We start from the raw sequence: 15,419 nt of genomic DNA, 5'->3' as shown, positions 1-15,419 counted from the left end.
CAGACAACAGGGAGGAGCGAGGGCTCTACCCCCAGACACGAGCACGAGAGCTACGTGAACGAGATGTCTTTGGTTTGGGGAATATTAATGGAGCAATGCAATGAGAGAAGATTTTGAAGGAGGAAAGTCAAGTATGCCAAACGGGCAGCCCCTCCAGCTAGGCCAGCAGTGTGCTGTCTGAGCCTGCAGAGAGGAGGCTGGAGAGGACAGGAGGCTGGAGAGGAGGGGAGGCAGGCAGCGGGAACTGCAGGGCCAGGAGCCCCAGAACCCTTCTCCTTGCTGCACCATCGGAACTTGCTTGTTCTCTAAGACGCGGGCACGGCGCCGCGGTCCCGGCCCCGGCGAGGTCTGGGAAAGAGCGAGCTGCCCACGTGCTGGGTTTGCTCCTCTTCTCCGATGGCTGCCAGCACACGCAGACTTGTTTCGGTTGCCAGTGCCCAGAGCTGCAGCGGGCACTGCCCGTCAGGACCTGAGGCCCGCTCAACCGTGGAGCTGAAATCGACCACACGGAGGAGGTGAGAGAGACGAGGGGCAGGGCACGTGGCACCAGAGTCTTCTGACCAGGGGTCACCGTCCAGCAACACTGAGGGTACCCGTGGGCACCGAGGGAAGCAAGTCGGCTCCTGCCTGGAGGTGCTGCAGCCTGGCTCTCTGAGAGGAGGCCAGCCTGAGGGCCCCCAGCACAGAGCCGGCAGGTCGACCGCACGGGCTGCGGGGAGAGAGGGCCGAGCTCGTCAGCCAGGGCCTGCGCAGCCCTGCCCTGACCCAGCAGCAGCAGCAGCTCCGGGCGGCCGACACCCGCTGTGTGAGCTTAAAACCTCCCTGGGCAGAAGCACACTCTGTCCCCCGCCAGGCCCGCGGGGCCACTCGACTCACAGGTGTATCAAAAAGGGCTCCCCACATCACTGACCCTTCACAGCATCTAACAGCACGTGTGAGTGCGTGTCCCCAGCCCACACAAGGACCAGCGCACGCACTGACGATCAAGCAGAAGTAGGCTTGCCTTCAGACACTGAAACCTAGCTGGCCCGACGGCAGTGGGCCATCATACCCAACTGAAAACCAGGGGGCTCCACCTGTCCAGGTCGGTGCAGTTCGTTGGCCTGGGCAGATCTGGCCCTATTCTGGAAAGGAAATTAGTCTCCTCTCAAATGTCCATGATGGAGAAGGAGGCAGCGATGCAGATAATTGAATGCATTGTTTTATATTTGATTTGATTTATATTTAATCTATTTAATTTATGCTATATTACTTTTTCAGTAGATTTACCTTCCTAATTATGTTTTGCTCAGACTAATATTAACATAGCTGCATCCCTGGGGTATTCAGGGAATGGAAGCAGCGGGGGGTGGAAGGAGCTGAATCGTCTGGGCTACGCAGTCTTCAGTCGTGGGGCCTCTCAAGTCGGCACAGGACTGATCCACAGCACGGGGAACGGGGGTTCTGCTCCAGCCGTGCAGGGCCCGGGCACACCGGGCACTACCGCCATCCCACTGGGGTCCCTGAAGCACAGCTCCAGAAGCAGGATACAAACTGGAAACCACCAGAGCAGCCCAGTTAAACCCTGAGAAATGGGGGTCCCATGTGCTTCGACCATTAACAGGAGTCCACGCGTTTCTAGAAGACTCCAGGTCATCTGTGACAACTGGGAACTCCTCTCAGCTCACTCGTGACGCACCCTAGAAACACCTGCCGTCCACACAGATGCTAGACCGCTTCAGCTAACGTCCAGGGTCTGATTTATGGCGGGCAGTGTCTTCCCTCTGAGCAGCCTGGGAGCGGAGGCTAGCGTCCCGGGGCGCTGCGTGGGGGCTCTCCTCCTGGTCCTCCACACAGCCGGGCAGCTCACCGCTGCCGGGAGCTCTGTGAAGTGGGAAGGAGGACTACCCATTGTGATGGTTGGATGTGAGGTGTCCCCCAAAAGCTCACGTGTAAGACACTGCAGGAAGGCTCAGGCGAGCGGTGATTGGGCTGTGAGAGTCCTAACCCAGCCGGTGAGTCAACCCCAGATAGGGATTAGCTCAGGGGTAACTGAAGTGGTGGGTGTGCTGGGGGAGGCGGGCACTGGGGGGCTTTGGGGTACATATTTTGTATCCTGAGAGTGGAGTCTCTCTCTGCTTTCTGATCATCGTGAGAGCTGCTTCCCTCCACCACCCTCTCCCGCCATGATGTCCTGCCTCACCTTGAACCTTGAGGAATGGAGCCGGCCTTCTGCGGACTAAGACGTCTGAACCCTAAGCCCTCTAATATACTTTCCTCCCCCACTGCTGCTCCGGTTGGGTCTTTTACTCACGCAGCCAAGAAAGCTGACTAGAACATCCACACTTTCAGGCAAGAAAACTCAGACACCAGCACCTGCCAGGGCCGGCCAGCTGGGGTGGACCCCGGCCACCTGTCCACCCTCCTGACCACCGCCCCACGAGGCAGTGAGCTCCCACCGTCGGAACGGGGTCTACACTGGTCTCTACTCACACTGGCGTTCAAACCGTGCCACCAAAACTCGCCTCGACCAGCAGAGCCTTAGAGAAGTCATGACTGCTGTCGAAGGTGCTGCCGGGAAAGCAGGTTGGCAGCGTGCGGGCTGGGGCTGGCGGGGCTCAAGGACGTGGAGCCCACGGGCCGTTCCAGGCCACACTCCCCTAGTCCTCAGGGGCAGCCCCGCCCCTCGGCCCTCAGGATGTGACTGAATTTGGAGACAAGACCTTTAAAGAGGAGAGGGAGTTAAAAGCAAGGTCACTAGGGTGAGCCCAAGTCCCACACGATGGGGTCCTTAGGAGAAAACAGGACCCAGACGCACAGAGATGATCAGGTGAGCAGATGGAGGAGAGGGTCCACCAGCAAGCAGGGAGGCGGGCCCGCGACACCTCAATCCTGGTCTCTACCCTCCAGGGCCTCGAGTCAGTAACCCGTGCTTAAGCTGCCCGTCTGGGGTGCTTTGTGGCAGAACTGGCAAAGCAGCATCCGTGGGGTTCCAACTCCCAGTGTGAGATTATCACACGTGTCATTAAGAGCCCGACACCGGTGCTCCAGGGCCAAGAAAGCAGCTGCTCCTCCAGCAGCAGCTGGATCACAGGGGACGGGTTCTCTGAAGGCTAAGGACGACGAGGAGCCTCATGTCTGCCTCCCGCTGCCCACATTCTCCTGGCCCAGCTGGCTGTGGGGTCCCAGACGGGGGGCGGGGGCGTTCACGGTCTGTCCCAGTGGTCTGTAAACAGATGTGATGTGCCTCTTCCAAGTCACAGCCAGAGACGACTCATCGGGAGCCGCAGGAACGCCTCTCACAGGAAGCCTGAAAATCCCAGGAGCTGGGGAACCAAGCGCTGGGCCAGACTCAACCAGCCCGTCAGGCACTGCCATGGCCCCGAGTCTTCCCAGCTCGTGTTCCAGGGAGCCACGTGCCCTCGACGCAGGACACTAGACAGCACTAGACCATGTGCAAGATCGTCCTCACATCCAGGGGATCCAGGCCCTCCTGTAGGACACTAGACGGCACTAGACCATGTGCAAGGCCGTCCTCACATCCAGGGGATCCACGTCCTCCTGTAGGACACTAGACGGCACTAGACCATGTGCAAGGTCGTCCTCACATCCAGGGAATCCAGGCCCTCCTGTAGGACACTAGACGGCACTAGACCATGTGCAAGGTCGTCCTCACATCCAGGGGATCCAGGCCCTCCTGTAGGACACTAGATGGCACTAGACCATGTGCAAGGTCGTCCTCACATCCAGGGATCCGCGTCCTCCTGTAGGACACTAGACGGCACTAGAACAAGTGCAAGGTCGTCCTCACATCCAGGGGATCCGCGTCCTCCTGTAGGACACTAGACGGCACTAGACCATGTACAAGGTCGTCCTCACATCCAGGGGATCCACGTCCTTCTGTAGGACACTAGACGGCACTAGACCATGTGCAAGGTCATCCTCACATCCAGGGGATCCGCGTATCCTGTAGGACACTAGACGGCACTAGACCATGTGCAAGGTCATCCTCACATCCAGGGGATCCGCGTCCTCCTGTAGGACAACAGATGGCACTAGACCATGTGCAAGGTCGTCCTCACATCCAGGGGATCCAGGCCCTCCTGTAGGACACTAGATGGCACTAGAACATGTGCAAGGTCGTCCTCACATCCAGGGGATCCAGGCCCTCCTGTAGGACACTAGATGGCACTAGAACATGTGCAAGGTCGTCCTCACATCCAGGGGATCCAGGCCCTCCTGTAGGACACTAGATGGCACTAGACCATGTGCAAGGTCGTCCTCACATCCAGGGGATCCGCGTCCTCCTGTAGGACACTAGACGGCACTAGACCATGTGCAAGGTCGTCCTCACATCCAGGGGATCCAGGCCCTCCTGTAGGACACTAGACGGCACTAGACCATGTGCAAGGTCGTCCTCACATCCAGGGGATCCAGGCCCTCCTGTAGGACACTAGATGGCACTAGACCATGTGCAAGGTCGTCCTCACATCCAGGGGATCCAGGCCCTCCTGTAGGACACTAGACGGCACTAGAACAAGTGCAAGGTCGTCCTCACATCCAGGGGATCCACGTACTCCTGTAGGACACTAGACGGCACTAGACCATGTGCAAGGTCGTCCTCACATCCAGGGGATCCAGGCCCTCCTGTAGGACACTAGACGGCACTAGACCATGTGCAAGGTCGTCCTCACATCCAGGGGATCCAGGCCCTCCTGTAGGACACTAGACGGCACTAGACCATGTGCAATGTCGTCCTCACATCCAGGGGATCCGCGTCCTCCTCTAGGACACTAGACGGCACTAGAACATGTGCAAGGTCATCCTCACATCCAGGGGATCCGCGTCCTCCTGTAGGACAACAGATGGCACAAGACCATGTGCAAGGTCGTCCTCACATCCAGGGGATCCAGGCCCTCCTGTAGGACACTAGATGGCACTAGACCATGTGCAAGGTCGTCCTCACATCCAGGGGATCTGCGTCCTCCTGTAGGACACCAGACGGCACTAGACCATGTGCAAGGTCATCCTCACATCCAGGGGATCCACGTCCTCCTGTAGGACACCAGACGGCACTAGACCATGTGCAAGGTCATCCTCACATCCAGGGGATCCGCGTCCTCCTGTAGGACACTAGACGGCACTAGACCATGTGCAAGGTCGTCCTCACATCCAGGGGATCCAGGCCCTCCTGTAGGACACTAGACGGCACTAGACCATGTGCAAGGTCATCCTCACATCCAGGGGATCCAGGCCCTCCTGTAGGACACTAGACAGCACGAGACCATAAGCAAGGTCGTCCTCACATCCAGGGGATCCGCGTACTCCTGTAGGACACTAGACGGCACTAGACCATGTGCAAGGTCGTCCTCACATCCAGGGGATCCGCGTCCTCCTGTAGGACACCAGACGGCACTAGACCATGTGCAACGTTGTCCTCACATCCAGGGGATCCGCGTCCTCCTGTAGGACAACAAATGGCACTCGACCATGTGCAAGGCCGTCCTCACATCCAGGGGATCCAGGCCCTCCTGTAGGACAACAGACAGCCCTGCACTATCTTCAAAGGCCATCCTCACATCCAGCAATTTTGTGTCATCCCCAGATTAGTCTGGATAGCACTGCACCATGTTTAAGACCATCTTCATGTCCAATTTCTTCCCTAACAGCATCATTAGGTAGAAGCCACAGACTGCGAAAAATTCTCCAAAGCCTATTTCTTGACCTGAGCACTTAGGTTCAGGCCATGGTCACACCTCTTAGCCCTCTCAGATCTCACCTGATGACAAGGCCAGCCTGAGGACATGGTGTACACCAACTGGGAACTGTACAACCAGGTCTCCAGCCCAGTTCCACCTGCCTGCCACACCCTCCAGTTCCTGGTTCGGACCGCACAGAGCAGGAGAGGAGAAAGGGCTGCGGTCTCTCTGGGAGGACTCTGCACTGAGTGTGACCACAGGTAGCATGGGGGTGCATACAGCGGTCTCTCTGGGAGGGCTCTGCACTGAGTGTGACCACAGGTAGCATGGGGGCGCACACAGCGGTCTCTCTGGGAGGGTTCTGCACTGAGTGTGACCACAGGTAGCACGGGGGCACATACAGTGGTCTCTGGGAGGGTTCTGCACTGAGTGTGACCACAGGCAGCATGGGGGCACATACAGTGGTCTCTGGGAGCTGCGTGGCCAGGGAACACCCAGCGGTAATGCCAGAGCAGCCTGCCCGCCCCCCGGCACCCACCCGAGGAGGGCATGAAGGTGCAGGCAGACAGGAGGATGGGGTTTGTGGGCCAGCCCAGCAGCACCTGAGTCTCCTCCATTCTCCAAGGCAGGAGCCATTGGATCTGCAGAGGAAGGGCCAGGGCTGGGAGGGGGACGGAAGGGACTGGCAGCTCCGGGCTTGCTGCTGGAGGATGACCCGCGTGGGAGGGAGCAGACCACACAGGAGACGGCAACAGAAAGCAGGACAAGCTGAGAGGGGCCACCTGTTCACTGCCACACCTGGTACCAGTACCGGCTCCCTGAGCTCTGCCCTCCCCGTCAGTGGGTGCGGACCACCCGGGCAGCCAGGGTGCCGGGTCGAGGAGACTCTGCCTCAGCCTGCAGCGCCGTCCGACGCGTCTCGGTGTCCCCCATAAGACGATGAGCTCCTGGGTCTGGGGTCGGCAGCAGAGCACAGGGACGCTCTCTGTGGTAGACGCCAGGCAGCAGGCACCCTCCTACTTACCCAGGCTTCAGGGAAATTATTACCCTGCTCCAGCTTCCCCTCAGCTGTGACACGGGCACAGTGATCAGCGACAGAGCCAAGCCTGGCACAGCACGTGGCACGGCAGGCGCTAGCTGCCCGCGCTGCCCGCCTTCCAAGGGAAGCACCGGGCGAGGTTGCCTCTCTGGGGTGCCTGGCGCCTTGGTGAGCCGCCACTTCTGACGATGGGCTCAGCAAAGCTGGCATCAGAATCTCTAGCCAGCTGTGCCCAGCAGTTGTCAGAGAGAAGCTGCCCCTGGGGGCGTTTGGAAATGGGAAGCTGCCTTGGGTGAGGAGAGTGCTGGCATTTAGGGGTTGCTGCCAGGTGTGCTCAGGCCCTGCTCCTGAAGAGCTTCCCACCGAAACTCGAGAGCTCCCCACACAAAGTGCAGGGTGCTTAGGAAGCACCTGCGGGGTGGGCAGCACGCCAGGTCCAAGGCTCCGCCAAGGCAGGGTGTGGCCCTCGTCCCCCGGGCACGGTACCTCGTTATGGCTTCCGGTGGCTCCACCTGCGCGTGCAGCTGACTGGCTGCGGCCAGCGTGTCCTGCAAGGCCTTGCTGATCGCCTGCAACTGGCCTGTGGGCCCCGTGAGGCCGCAGCCCTGCCATAGCCCCCGCCGCTCCTGCTCCTCCAGTTCCCTGCTCAGCCGCTGCTCCTGGGCCGCCAGCACGGACATCCTTGCTTGGAGAGCTGCCATCTCCTTCTGCAGAGAAGGGGGAGGCAGACCCGGTGAAGCAGCCGCCCCAGGCAGACGGCTCTGCTGATGGCGACAGGTTCCAGCCAGAGCAGCCGCGAGTCGTGTGCCGTGTGTCCTGGGCCACGGCACAGCCTTGAGAGCCAGGCGGGCTCCAGAGGCTGGCTGAACCGGAAAGATGAACGGGCAGAAGGAAAAACTCCCCCTCCCGACACGAAGCAACAACGGAAGCCAGCCAAGGAGCCGACTAGGAAGGCCACCCTGACCCCAGACACGAGGAGTTACAGAGGAAAATGTCAGCTCCGGGCTCTGTCTGCAGGATCGTGGGGACAGTGAGCTGCCGCAGTCTGCCTGCCTCTAAAGTTCCTAGAAATAGTACAGGAACTTAATTTCCACCATGAACAAACCAAGATGCAAACAACCCACAACTGTCACCGAGCTCGGGGTGGATGAATGAAGCAGCAGCAGGTGACGGAGCAGCAGCATGGGCAGCGTGGCGGCGGGAAGCACGTGACTGCCAAGGATCCTGGGTTAAAATCACCCTCAGAGCGTAAGCCCGCGTCCCTGCACTCAGGACACTCCCTCACCCCAAGGTCCCGTCTCCCGCCCCGTTCCCTCCTCCCCAGGACACAGGCTCCCTCCAGGATCCTCCTGACCCGCCTCCTGTCCAGGAGCAACCAGAAAAATGATGAAACGGAAACGGTGCCTCCAAGCCTCGGCTGGCCCACGCTCGGCACAGTCAACAGGCTCTCGACTAGCCTCCCTGCCTCCACCCTCGGCTCATCCTCTCCTACCTTTCTTTCCTTCATGTTTTCCAACTGTGGTAAAATACACATGACGCATGATTAAGAGCCTCCGCCAGCCCCAAGTGCACAGCTCGGTAGCGCAGCACATTTGCACAGCCTCCCAGTCCCCGCCCCCCATCCATCCCGGGATCCTCTTCATCTCCTGCAACTGACACTCTATCCCCACGAAACACCGACTCCCCACCCGCCTCCTGGGCCCTGGCACCCAGCCCGACTCCTCTAGGAACCTCAAGCAAATAGGATCATGCAGTCTTTGTTCTTAGACAACTGCTGATCTCACCCCTGCAGGCACAGCCTTGTTAAAGCAGGTATCAGGACTTCCCTCCCTTTGAAGGCTGCATAATACTCCCTCAAATGCCCACACCATGTTTTTGTTTATCCATTCATCTCTTGCAGATCCCACAGTTGCTGTCACTTTGGGCCACTGTGAACAATATCCCCACAAACATGGGGTCCAGATACGGCTTCCAGTCCATGCTGTTAGTTTTTCAGACACACCCAAGGTCAGACTATTAGAACATGTGGAGGTCCTATTTTTTTTTTACTTTCCATAGTAGTCCTACAGCCCAGCCCTAAACGGAAGCCACAGTGACTCTTGATGCGTGGTCAGGCCAGGCCATCTCACTGTCTAAGCCCCTCCACAGTCCCCCTTGCAGTCAACAGCAAGCCCAGGCCCTAACGAGGCCCTCTGCTCCTGAGCACGTCTCCAGCTGCTCAGGCCCCTCCCCACCACCGCGCGTCAGCCTCCCTTCTCAGTCCACCACCCTGTGGTGGCGGGAGGCTGTGGGGGGGAGGCAGTGGGGGGGAGACTGTTGGGGGGGAGACTGTTGGGGGGGAGACTTGCGGGGGGAGTCAGGCCCAGCACCGCCCCCAGGATGCCGCCCACACCACGCCCAGGCATCACTGGCCCCAGCACCGCCCCCAGGGCACCGCCCACACCACGCCTGGGCATCACTGGCCCCAGCACCGCCCACAGGGCACCGCCCACACTGTGCCCGGGCATCACTGCCCCCCCCAGCACCGCCCCCAGGGCGCCGCCCACACCGTGCCCGGGCATCACTGCCCCCCCCAGCACTGCCCCCAGGACGCCGCCCACACCGTGCCCGGGCATCACTGCCCCCCCCAGCACCGCCCCCAGGGCGCCGCCCACACCGTGCCCGGGCATCACTGGCCCCGGCGCCGCCCACACTGTGCCCGGGCATCGCTGGGCCAGCAGGAAGCACCTGGGTGAAAGCTGTTTCTCTGTGCGGACTCGTCACCACCGCGCAGACGCCTAACTGGGGGATGTGACCAAGCGTTCCCGCTGGGTTCACGGTCCCTCACCACTGGCTCCTGAGGCCCTGGGGTCACTCCCACCCTCCCCTTTCCAATCAAGCAAAGCTGAGACCCCCTTGCACAGGGGGTTCAGGGGACAAGGAAACACCCGACCTCTGTGGAGGGCTCTTCCTGGCTCACCTGCAGCTGCTGCCGCTCCCCAAGGAGCCGGTCCCACCGCATGGCCGTCACATGCAGGCCGCCGGGAGTCGCAGGCTCTCCGCTCCGTGGGGCTTGGGTGTCGTCACCGCTGGCCCTTAAAGGAACACACACATGTTGGCACGGGCCACGCTCAGGACTGCTGGCAGAAAGCCCAGCGCGGCCCAGCGGCTCTGCTCCTTGACCAGGCCCTCTGGTTTCGGCAGCACTGCCGCCTGTGGAGGCTTGGCTTTTTCTCCAGCCGGATTCCGCCATCGGACCTGCTCTTGGCCAGGTCCACGTGTGGCTGCTGAGCACCTGGCACCTGATTCGCAGAAACTAAGCTATGCCAGGAGCAGAAATGCACATTCAACTGCAAAGACTTGGTTCAAACTCGGAGTGCGAGTAACTCAGAGGCGAGACTCCACGTTCACTGCGCACGACTCGGGGAGCTGACTACATAGGCGAGGTCGGCTCCAGCTGCTCGCTCCTGTTCACCGTGGCCACTAGACATGTCCAGGTCACTGCTGCTTCCCGTTCTGTTTGGACCTCACTGTCTTGCACATGCAGACAGAGCTCAGGTGGCGGGGACGGATGCCAGGGCAGCGCTGCTCAGAGCGCTGAAGGGCCGTCGGAGCCACTCAGAACCCCAGGGTGCCCGCAGAGGCCCCGCTGGCCCGACACCACCCCTCCAAGCCCGCTCACCCCCTCGGCACCCGACTTCTAGCTCCACGCGGCAGTGACTTGGAGCAAGCCCTGTCTGGGGGCGGGGGCTCATCTGGGAAACTGGTCAGCCAGAGCTCAAAGGCAGTGGCCAGCGGGAAGGCAGGACCACGGGTGGGAACAGGGCCATGGGTGGGAACAGGGCCATGGGTGGGAACAGGGCCACCCGGTCATCCAGGAAGCTCCACAGCCCAAGACGGAAGGACGAGGCCCGTCAGGCCTCGCAGAGAGGGGATGGGGGTTAAAGACGCGTCTGCCTCCAAAGATGGTCCAGATGCAATCCAGAGAGCAGCCACCGCTGCCACGCAGACGCCCGGCACGGGTTCCGTCAGTCGAGTCCCGGTGAGAGTCGAGAATGAGGCTGGGACGGAGGCCCAGCGTGACTGGACCCCACATTCTCGCTCCTAGGACCGGGTCCTAGGCCATGTGCCTGTGCAGAGTGCTACCCAGTGGCCCAAACCAAAGGCCCTGACCATGCGGCCCCCAGAGGGCCAGTGTGGCGGACCCCCGCCTGAGGAGGTCAGCCAGCAAACCTGGGCCCCTGGGGCCAGCAGCCCCCCAACTAGGTCATGGAGAATGTCCCCGCCCACTGCTGCTTATACTGCGGCAGGTTTCATGGCCACAAGTGCAATGTGAACGACCATTTTACAAAGAAAATGTACAGGACACAAAGGGAAAGACTAGGCTGCTGCCCGCTCTCGCCTCCGGGGTAGGACTGCTTCCGCAGGCCCACCTGGCCTGACGCGGCTGGGGCGCTCGCGCTGTTCTCCTGACAAAACCAAAACGTGCTTTCCACCAGAGAGCCAGCGGCTGCCCTCTGACCCCAGGGCCCCACCTCGGCCCAGCTGCCCTGCAGCTCTTGGGTGTGTCTCACTCTAGATGAATCCCATGGACACCTCAATTACCAAGGGCAGGCTCCCCGCAGCATCCGCACCTCAGACCGCTGAAGTGTGAACTCGAACCCTGTCCTGAAAAGACCAAACCCACCCCCGCACGGCTATGCCTGCCCACCGTTCCCTCCTCCCAGGCTGGTCAAGGGGAGCCTGAAGCTGCAGGTGCCTGCCTGGGTGCCACCACAGGGCCCGCACCTCATCTTATAAAGGAAACGCTTAGAAGGTGCTCACTGAGCCTGGCCTGGGGAGGCCCGGGGAGGCGCGGGGGCCTGAGAGGCTGAGAGCTTCTCTCTGGGGAGTGGGCTCCTGCCCTGAGGACAGGGCTGGTGACTGAGCGGGCTATCAGAAGCCAGCTGGCTCCCTGCTCACTGTCCTCCACACATGCCCCCTTCTGCCTCCTGCCATGTCATGATGCAGCCAGGGCCCCTCACCCAAGGCCAGTGCACGGACCCTCCAGCTGCCAGAATCGTAGGCCAAACGTGCCTCTTTTCTTTACTCATCACCCAGCATCAGGCACTGTGTTACAGTCACAGAGGGTCCAAGACACTGAGTAATGAAGCCGCATTGTGCGTCCGCCTCCTTCCACTCCCATCCCATCCCATCCCGGGCACTGCTTGAGGAAAAGTCATTGCTGAGCCCACGGCTAAGTGCTAGGGTTGTGCATGCAGTGAGGACACCGTGGTAAACCAGCTCAGTCCCTCCTTGGGGCAGGGGCAAGCCTATCAGCAGCAGCCCTGCCCCGCCTGGGAGACCTGCTCTACCAGGGAGCAGGCCCAGGACGCAGAGCCAAGGCAGGACGCCCTGCTTCAGACCTCAGCTGAGCCCACCGCGCACGTGCTCAGGAGACCAGGGAGCTCGACACCGCAGCTCCTCGCAGTGGGAAGGCAGCCCCATGGAGAGGGCGGCGAGGTTGGTTCCTGGCCCGACTGGTGCAGAGCCCTGGATGCTCGGGAGGACCACCGCGCACCCAGCATCCCACGCGACCGAGGAAGCTCCTCCCTCCCCGGGGCTCACAGGCAAATACCAGAGGTAACGGAAGGTGCTGAAGCTGGCAGTGACGGGGTTAACCAGGCCGCGCTGGGGACAAGCCTTCACTGGACGTGACTGCTTTTGTTACCGACTGCAGGAGAGGTCAGCGCGGGGGTGGCCAACGAGCAAGCAGCCGGGAGGCTTGCCAGTGGGCGCTCAGGGAGCCGTCAGGAGAGTGGTGGGCTGGCCAGTGCCATGCGCGGCCCCCGCCAGGGTGTGCCCGGTGTGCCGGGGGCTGTATCAGCTCCCCCAGGGTCTGGAGATGGCTCCTTTTTTTTTGGTCCTGGGGTTGAATCCCAGGGTGCTCACCGCTGAGTACATCCCAGCCCTTTGCACTTTTTATTTGGAGACAGGGTCTCACTGGGTTGCCCAGGGTCATCTGCCTCAGCCTCGCGGGTTGCCAGGATTACGGGTGTGGCCACCACACCCGGCCAGCTCTACCCACCTGGTAGAAGGTCCCCTGCTGGCCGTTCATAGGTGGCAGGGAGGACACAGCCAGGCCTCGCTCTGCCTTCTCCAGCTGTGTCCTCGAGCTGGGCCCTCGGACCCACCTGACCCTCAGGATGGTGATGGCAACGAGGCCTTCCCTACCGGGCGAGGCGGGAGTCCAACTTGCGCAAGAAGCAACACTGAGCACCTACTGTATGCAGGCCCCATCCTCATGCTGGCCTCCTGGGAAGGCCACGGAGCACCTGTCCTCAGGCAGGTTGCTGCTGCCCTCCCCGCATCTCCACACTTGCCTCAGGACACCAGATCTCCTCGTGATGGACACACCGTCCTGCCCAGCAGGCGAGGGTCAAGGACGTGGTGGGTCTGAGGACGTGCACGCGCCTCGTGGCTCCACATGGTCCTCAGCCCCTGGGCTGTGGGAGCGGGTGCCCTTCCTCTCTGGGCTCCAGGGCACAGCAGGTGTCGGGTCCTGACCACGGGCCTCAGAGGCAGGCGGGCTCGCTCGGGGCACTGTCCGCACGCCCAGCACTGGGCAGGTCCAGCACAGCTGTGGAGCGAGGGAAGCCGTTGCCTTCCCTTTCCTACCGCACTCGATCGTTTCTTGGCACTCGTTTATTTCCCTCTCATTTATTAGCTCTGCTTGTGCTAATGTTAAGAGTTTCTTGAATTTCCTAGACAGACGCCGTCTGGGGCGGGAGTTTCTGGAGGAAATCAGCCTGGGGTTGAACGCTACCCGTGAGGAGCTGCGCAAGGGCAGCGGGGCACCCCTGAGTGCTGGTTCCTCACGGTCACGACTCACCCACGGGAAAGCCCTCGCCACCAGCCACAGCCCCTCCGCCTCCTCACGCTCCACGTCAGAGGGCCTCCATAGAGGCTGAGGGCCTCCACACAGGCTGAGGGCCTCCACACAGGCTGAGGGCCCAGACCCGGTGAGGCAGCGCGAGCAGCTTCCAGCCTCCGCGTCCTTGTCCTCAGAGCCAGGCTTGCTCTGCCTCGGGGTCTGTTCCTTCATATTCCACGAGTCTCCATGAGCAGTCCCTGGTGTCAGTGCCAATTAGCATCGTGGCTGTAAACTAATCAGCATGTGAAATCAGCAAACCCCTCGGGGCGAGAATTAAAACCACCTGGGACAGGATGCTCCCACAGCGCTCGGTGCCAACAGGGGCCGGGCACCGAAGATCCCACCCTCAAACCAGAGCTTCACAGGGGCCCTCCCGAAAAACACCTAGGTCTTTCTACCCCACTGTCCTTTCCACAGAAACTTGAAGGACAAAACCCATCATTAATAAGATGTAAATAAGATCCTATAAGATCCTAGTCCACAGAAAAGACTAGCCCTAAATCTCACAGGAGGAAACTCCATTCCCTGGTCACATGCAGGAGGCGGCCACTGTGGGCCCCTGTCTCAGCGACACTGAAAGGAGGCTGCACCCCCGCGCAGGCCCCCAGGCAGGCTGCAGGCTGCGGCCTGAGAGGAGCCCCACACCACGTCCTCACCCAGGCCCAGGGCCCTGCAGGGCGCTCGACCATCCGGCTGCACCTTCAGAAGCCTTTGCAAGGAGAATGCAGAGCGGCCAAGCAGAGGCCAGGAGCTGCCCCACCGCCAGGGCAGTGCCAGGCTCGAGCAGCCCCGCGGGTGAGAGGTGGCGCCCGTCTCAGGCTCGGGTGGGGTCAGTCTCGTGGGGCCAGGGAAACGGCTGATCTGTGCCACTGCTGGGCTCCGACAATGCTAGTCTCAGAAGGACCCAAACCGGCAGGCCGGTGCTGCCCGTCGTGGTTAGAGGGAGGCCACCAGGGCCAGCAGGGTCCTTCTGAAGAGCGCCAGGCCCCTCCCTGGCAATGCCGCCGACCAATCCACCACACACTGCCGGCGGCCCCTCTCCTCAGCAGGGAGGGTCCAGCCAGTCCTGGAGCCCCGAAGATGCTGCAGACCTAAAAATTAGCAAAGTCACGAGGCACAGGGCCACTCGGAGACCAACAGAGCACGGGAGAGTCGCCGGGGCGACCCAGGCCACCTCGGCCTTCCTGCCTGCTGACGTGGTTGGGCCTACAATCAGGAGGGAGAACGCGGCAGACGGCACGTCCTTCCAGTCCTGTGTCACAGGAGGGGAGCAGGAAGGTGCAGCTGGGCTTCGGGCATTATGGTGGCCTCAGGACAGACTGTGGCTGGGTCTGAACCGCACGGGTGACCGGCAGAGCGTGTTTAGGGAGTTCTCCCTTCTGGTCACTAGATCCTGAGAAGCACGTAGCCAGTGGACCCACTCACTCTCCCCTTTTCCCTTCTCCCGTCTCTTCTCAAAGCCACGACAGGCTCTGGACTGGGGCTCTGGGAGTGGGACCCCGCAGGCCAGCATCCCCTTGGGGTCACTCCGGAGCTCCAGCTCAGGGTTCAGACCCCCCCGGCACAGATGGCCCCGAGTGGCACAGCAGCCCTCCCTGCAGCCCAGGGAAGGTGCCCGTCCAGCCTCACTCGGCCCACGCGATGCCAACCTGAGCCAGGCAGGGGCTGCTGCTGCATCCTGTGACTGCGGCCTGCAGAGGTCCTGCCTGGACAGCCCGAGGGCCTGGGGAGGAGGCCTCGGCCCAGGAGACGCTGCTCACCAGCCACCAGCTGTCTCTCTGTCCCGTCTCCCAGGAGGGACCCCAACGAC

At 61.4% G+C, this 15,419-nt stretch overlaps 1 protein-coding gene across 6 annotated transcripts in view; it reads right to left on the bottom strand.

Annotated features, from left to right (window-relative positions):
• Disc1 (DISC1 scaffold protein) overlaps nucleotides 1–15,419 on the bottom strand; it is a 227,927-nt gene that overhangs the window by 155,812 nt on the left and 56,696 nt on the right. For all 6 annotated transcript variants that reach the window (XR_007104297.1, XR_007104298.1, XM_047520403.1 and 3 more), the window contains exons 5-6: nucleotides 9,677–9,791; nucleotides 7,204–7,424 (exon numbers count right to left, since the gene is read on the bottom strand). Coding sequence is in view for 4 of the 6 variants with exons in the window: in XM_047520403.1 (XP_047376359.1) it covers nucleotides 7,204–7,424; nucleotides 9,677–9,791 (336 nt within the window). In the remaining 2 variants the exon portion in view is untranslated. The remainder of the gene's footprint in view (nucleotides 1–7,203; nucleotides 7,425–9,676; nucleotides 9,792–15,419) is intronic.

The sequence above is a fragment of the Sciurus carolinensis genome, chromosome 12 (assembly GCF_902686445.1).
Source record: "Sciurus carolinensis chromosome 12, mSciCar1.2, whole genome shotgun sequence".
Taxonomy (NCBI): Eukaryota; Metazoa; Chordata; class Mammalia; order Rodentia; family Sciuridae; genus Sciurus; species Sciurus carolinensis.
Note: the sequence above shows the minus strand (reverse complement) of the source record. Positions and strands in the feature narration are given on the sequence as shown.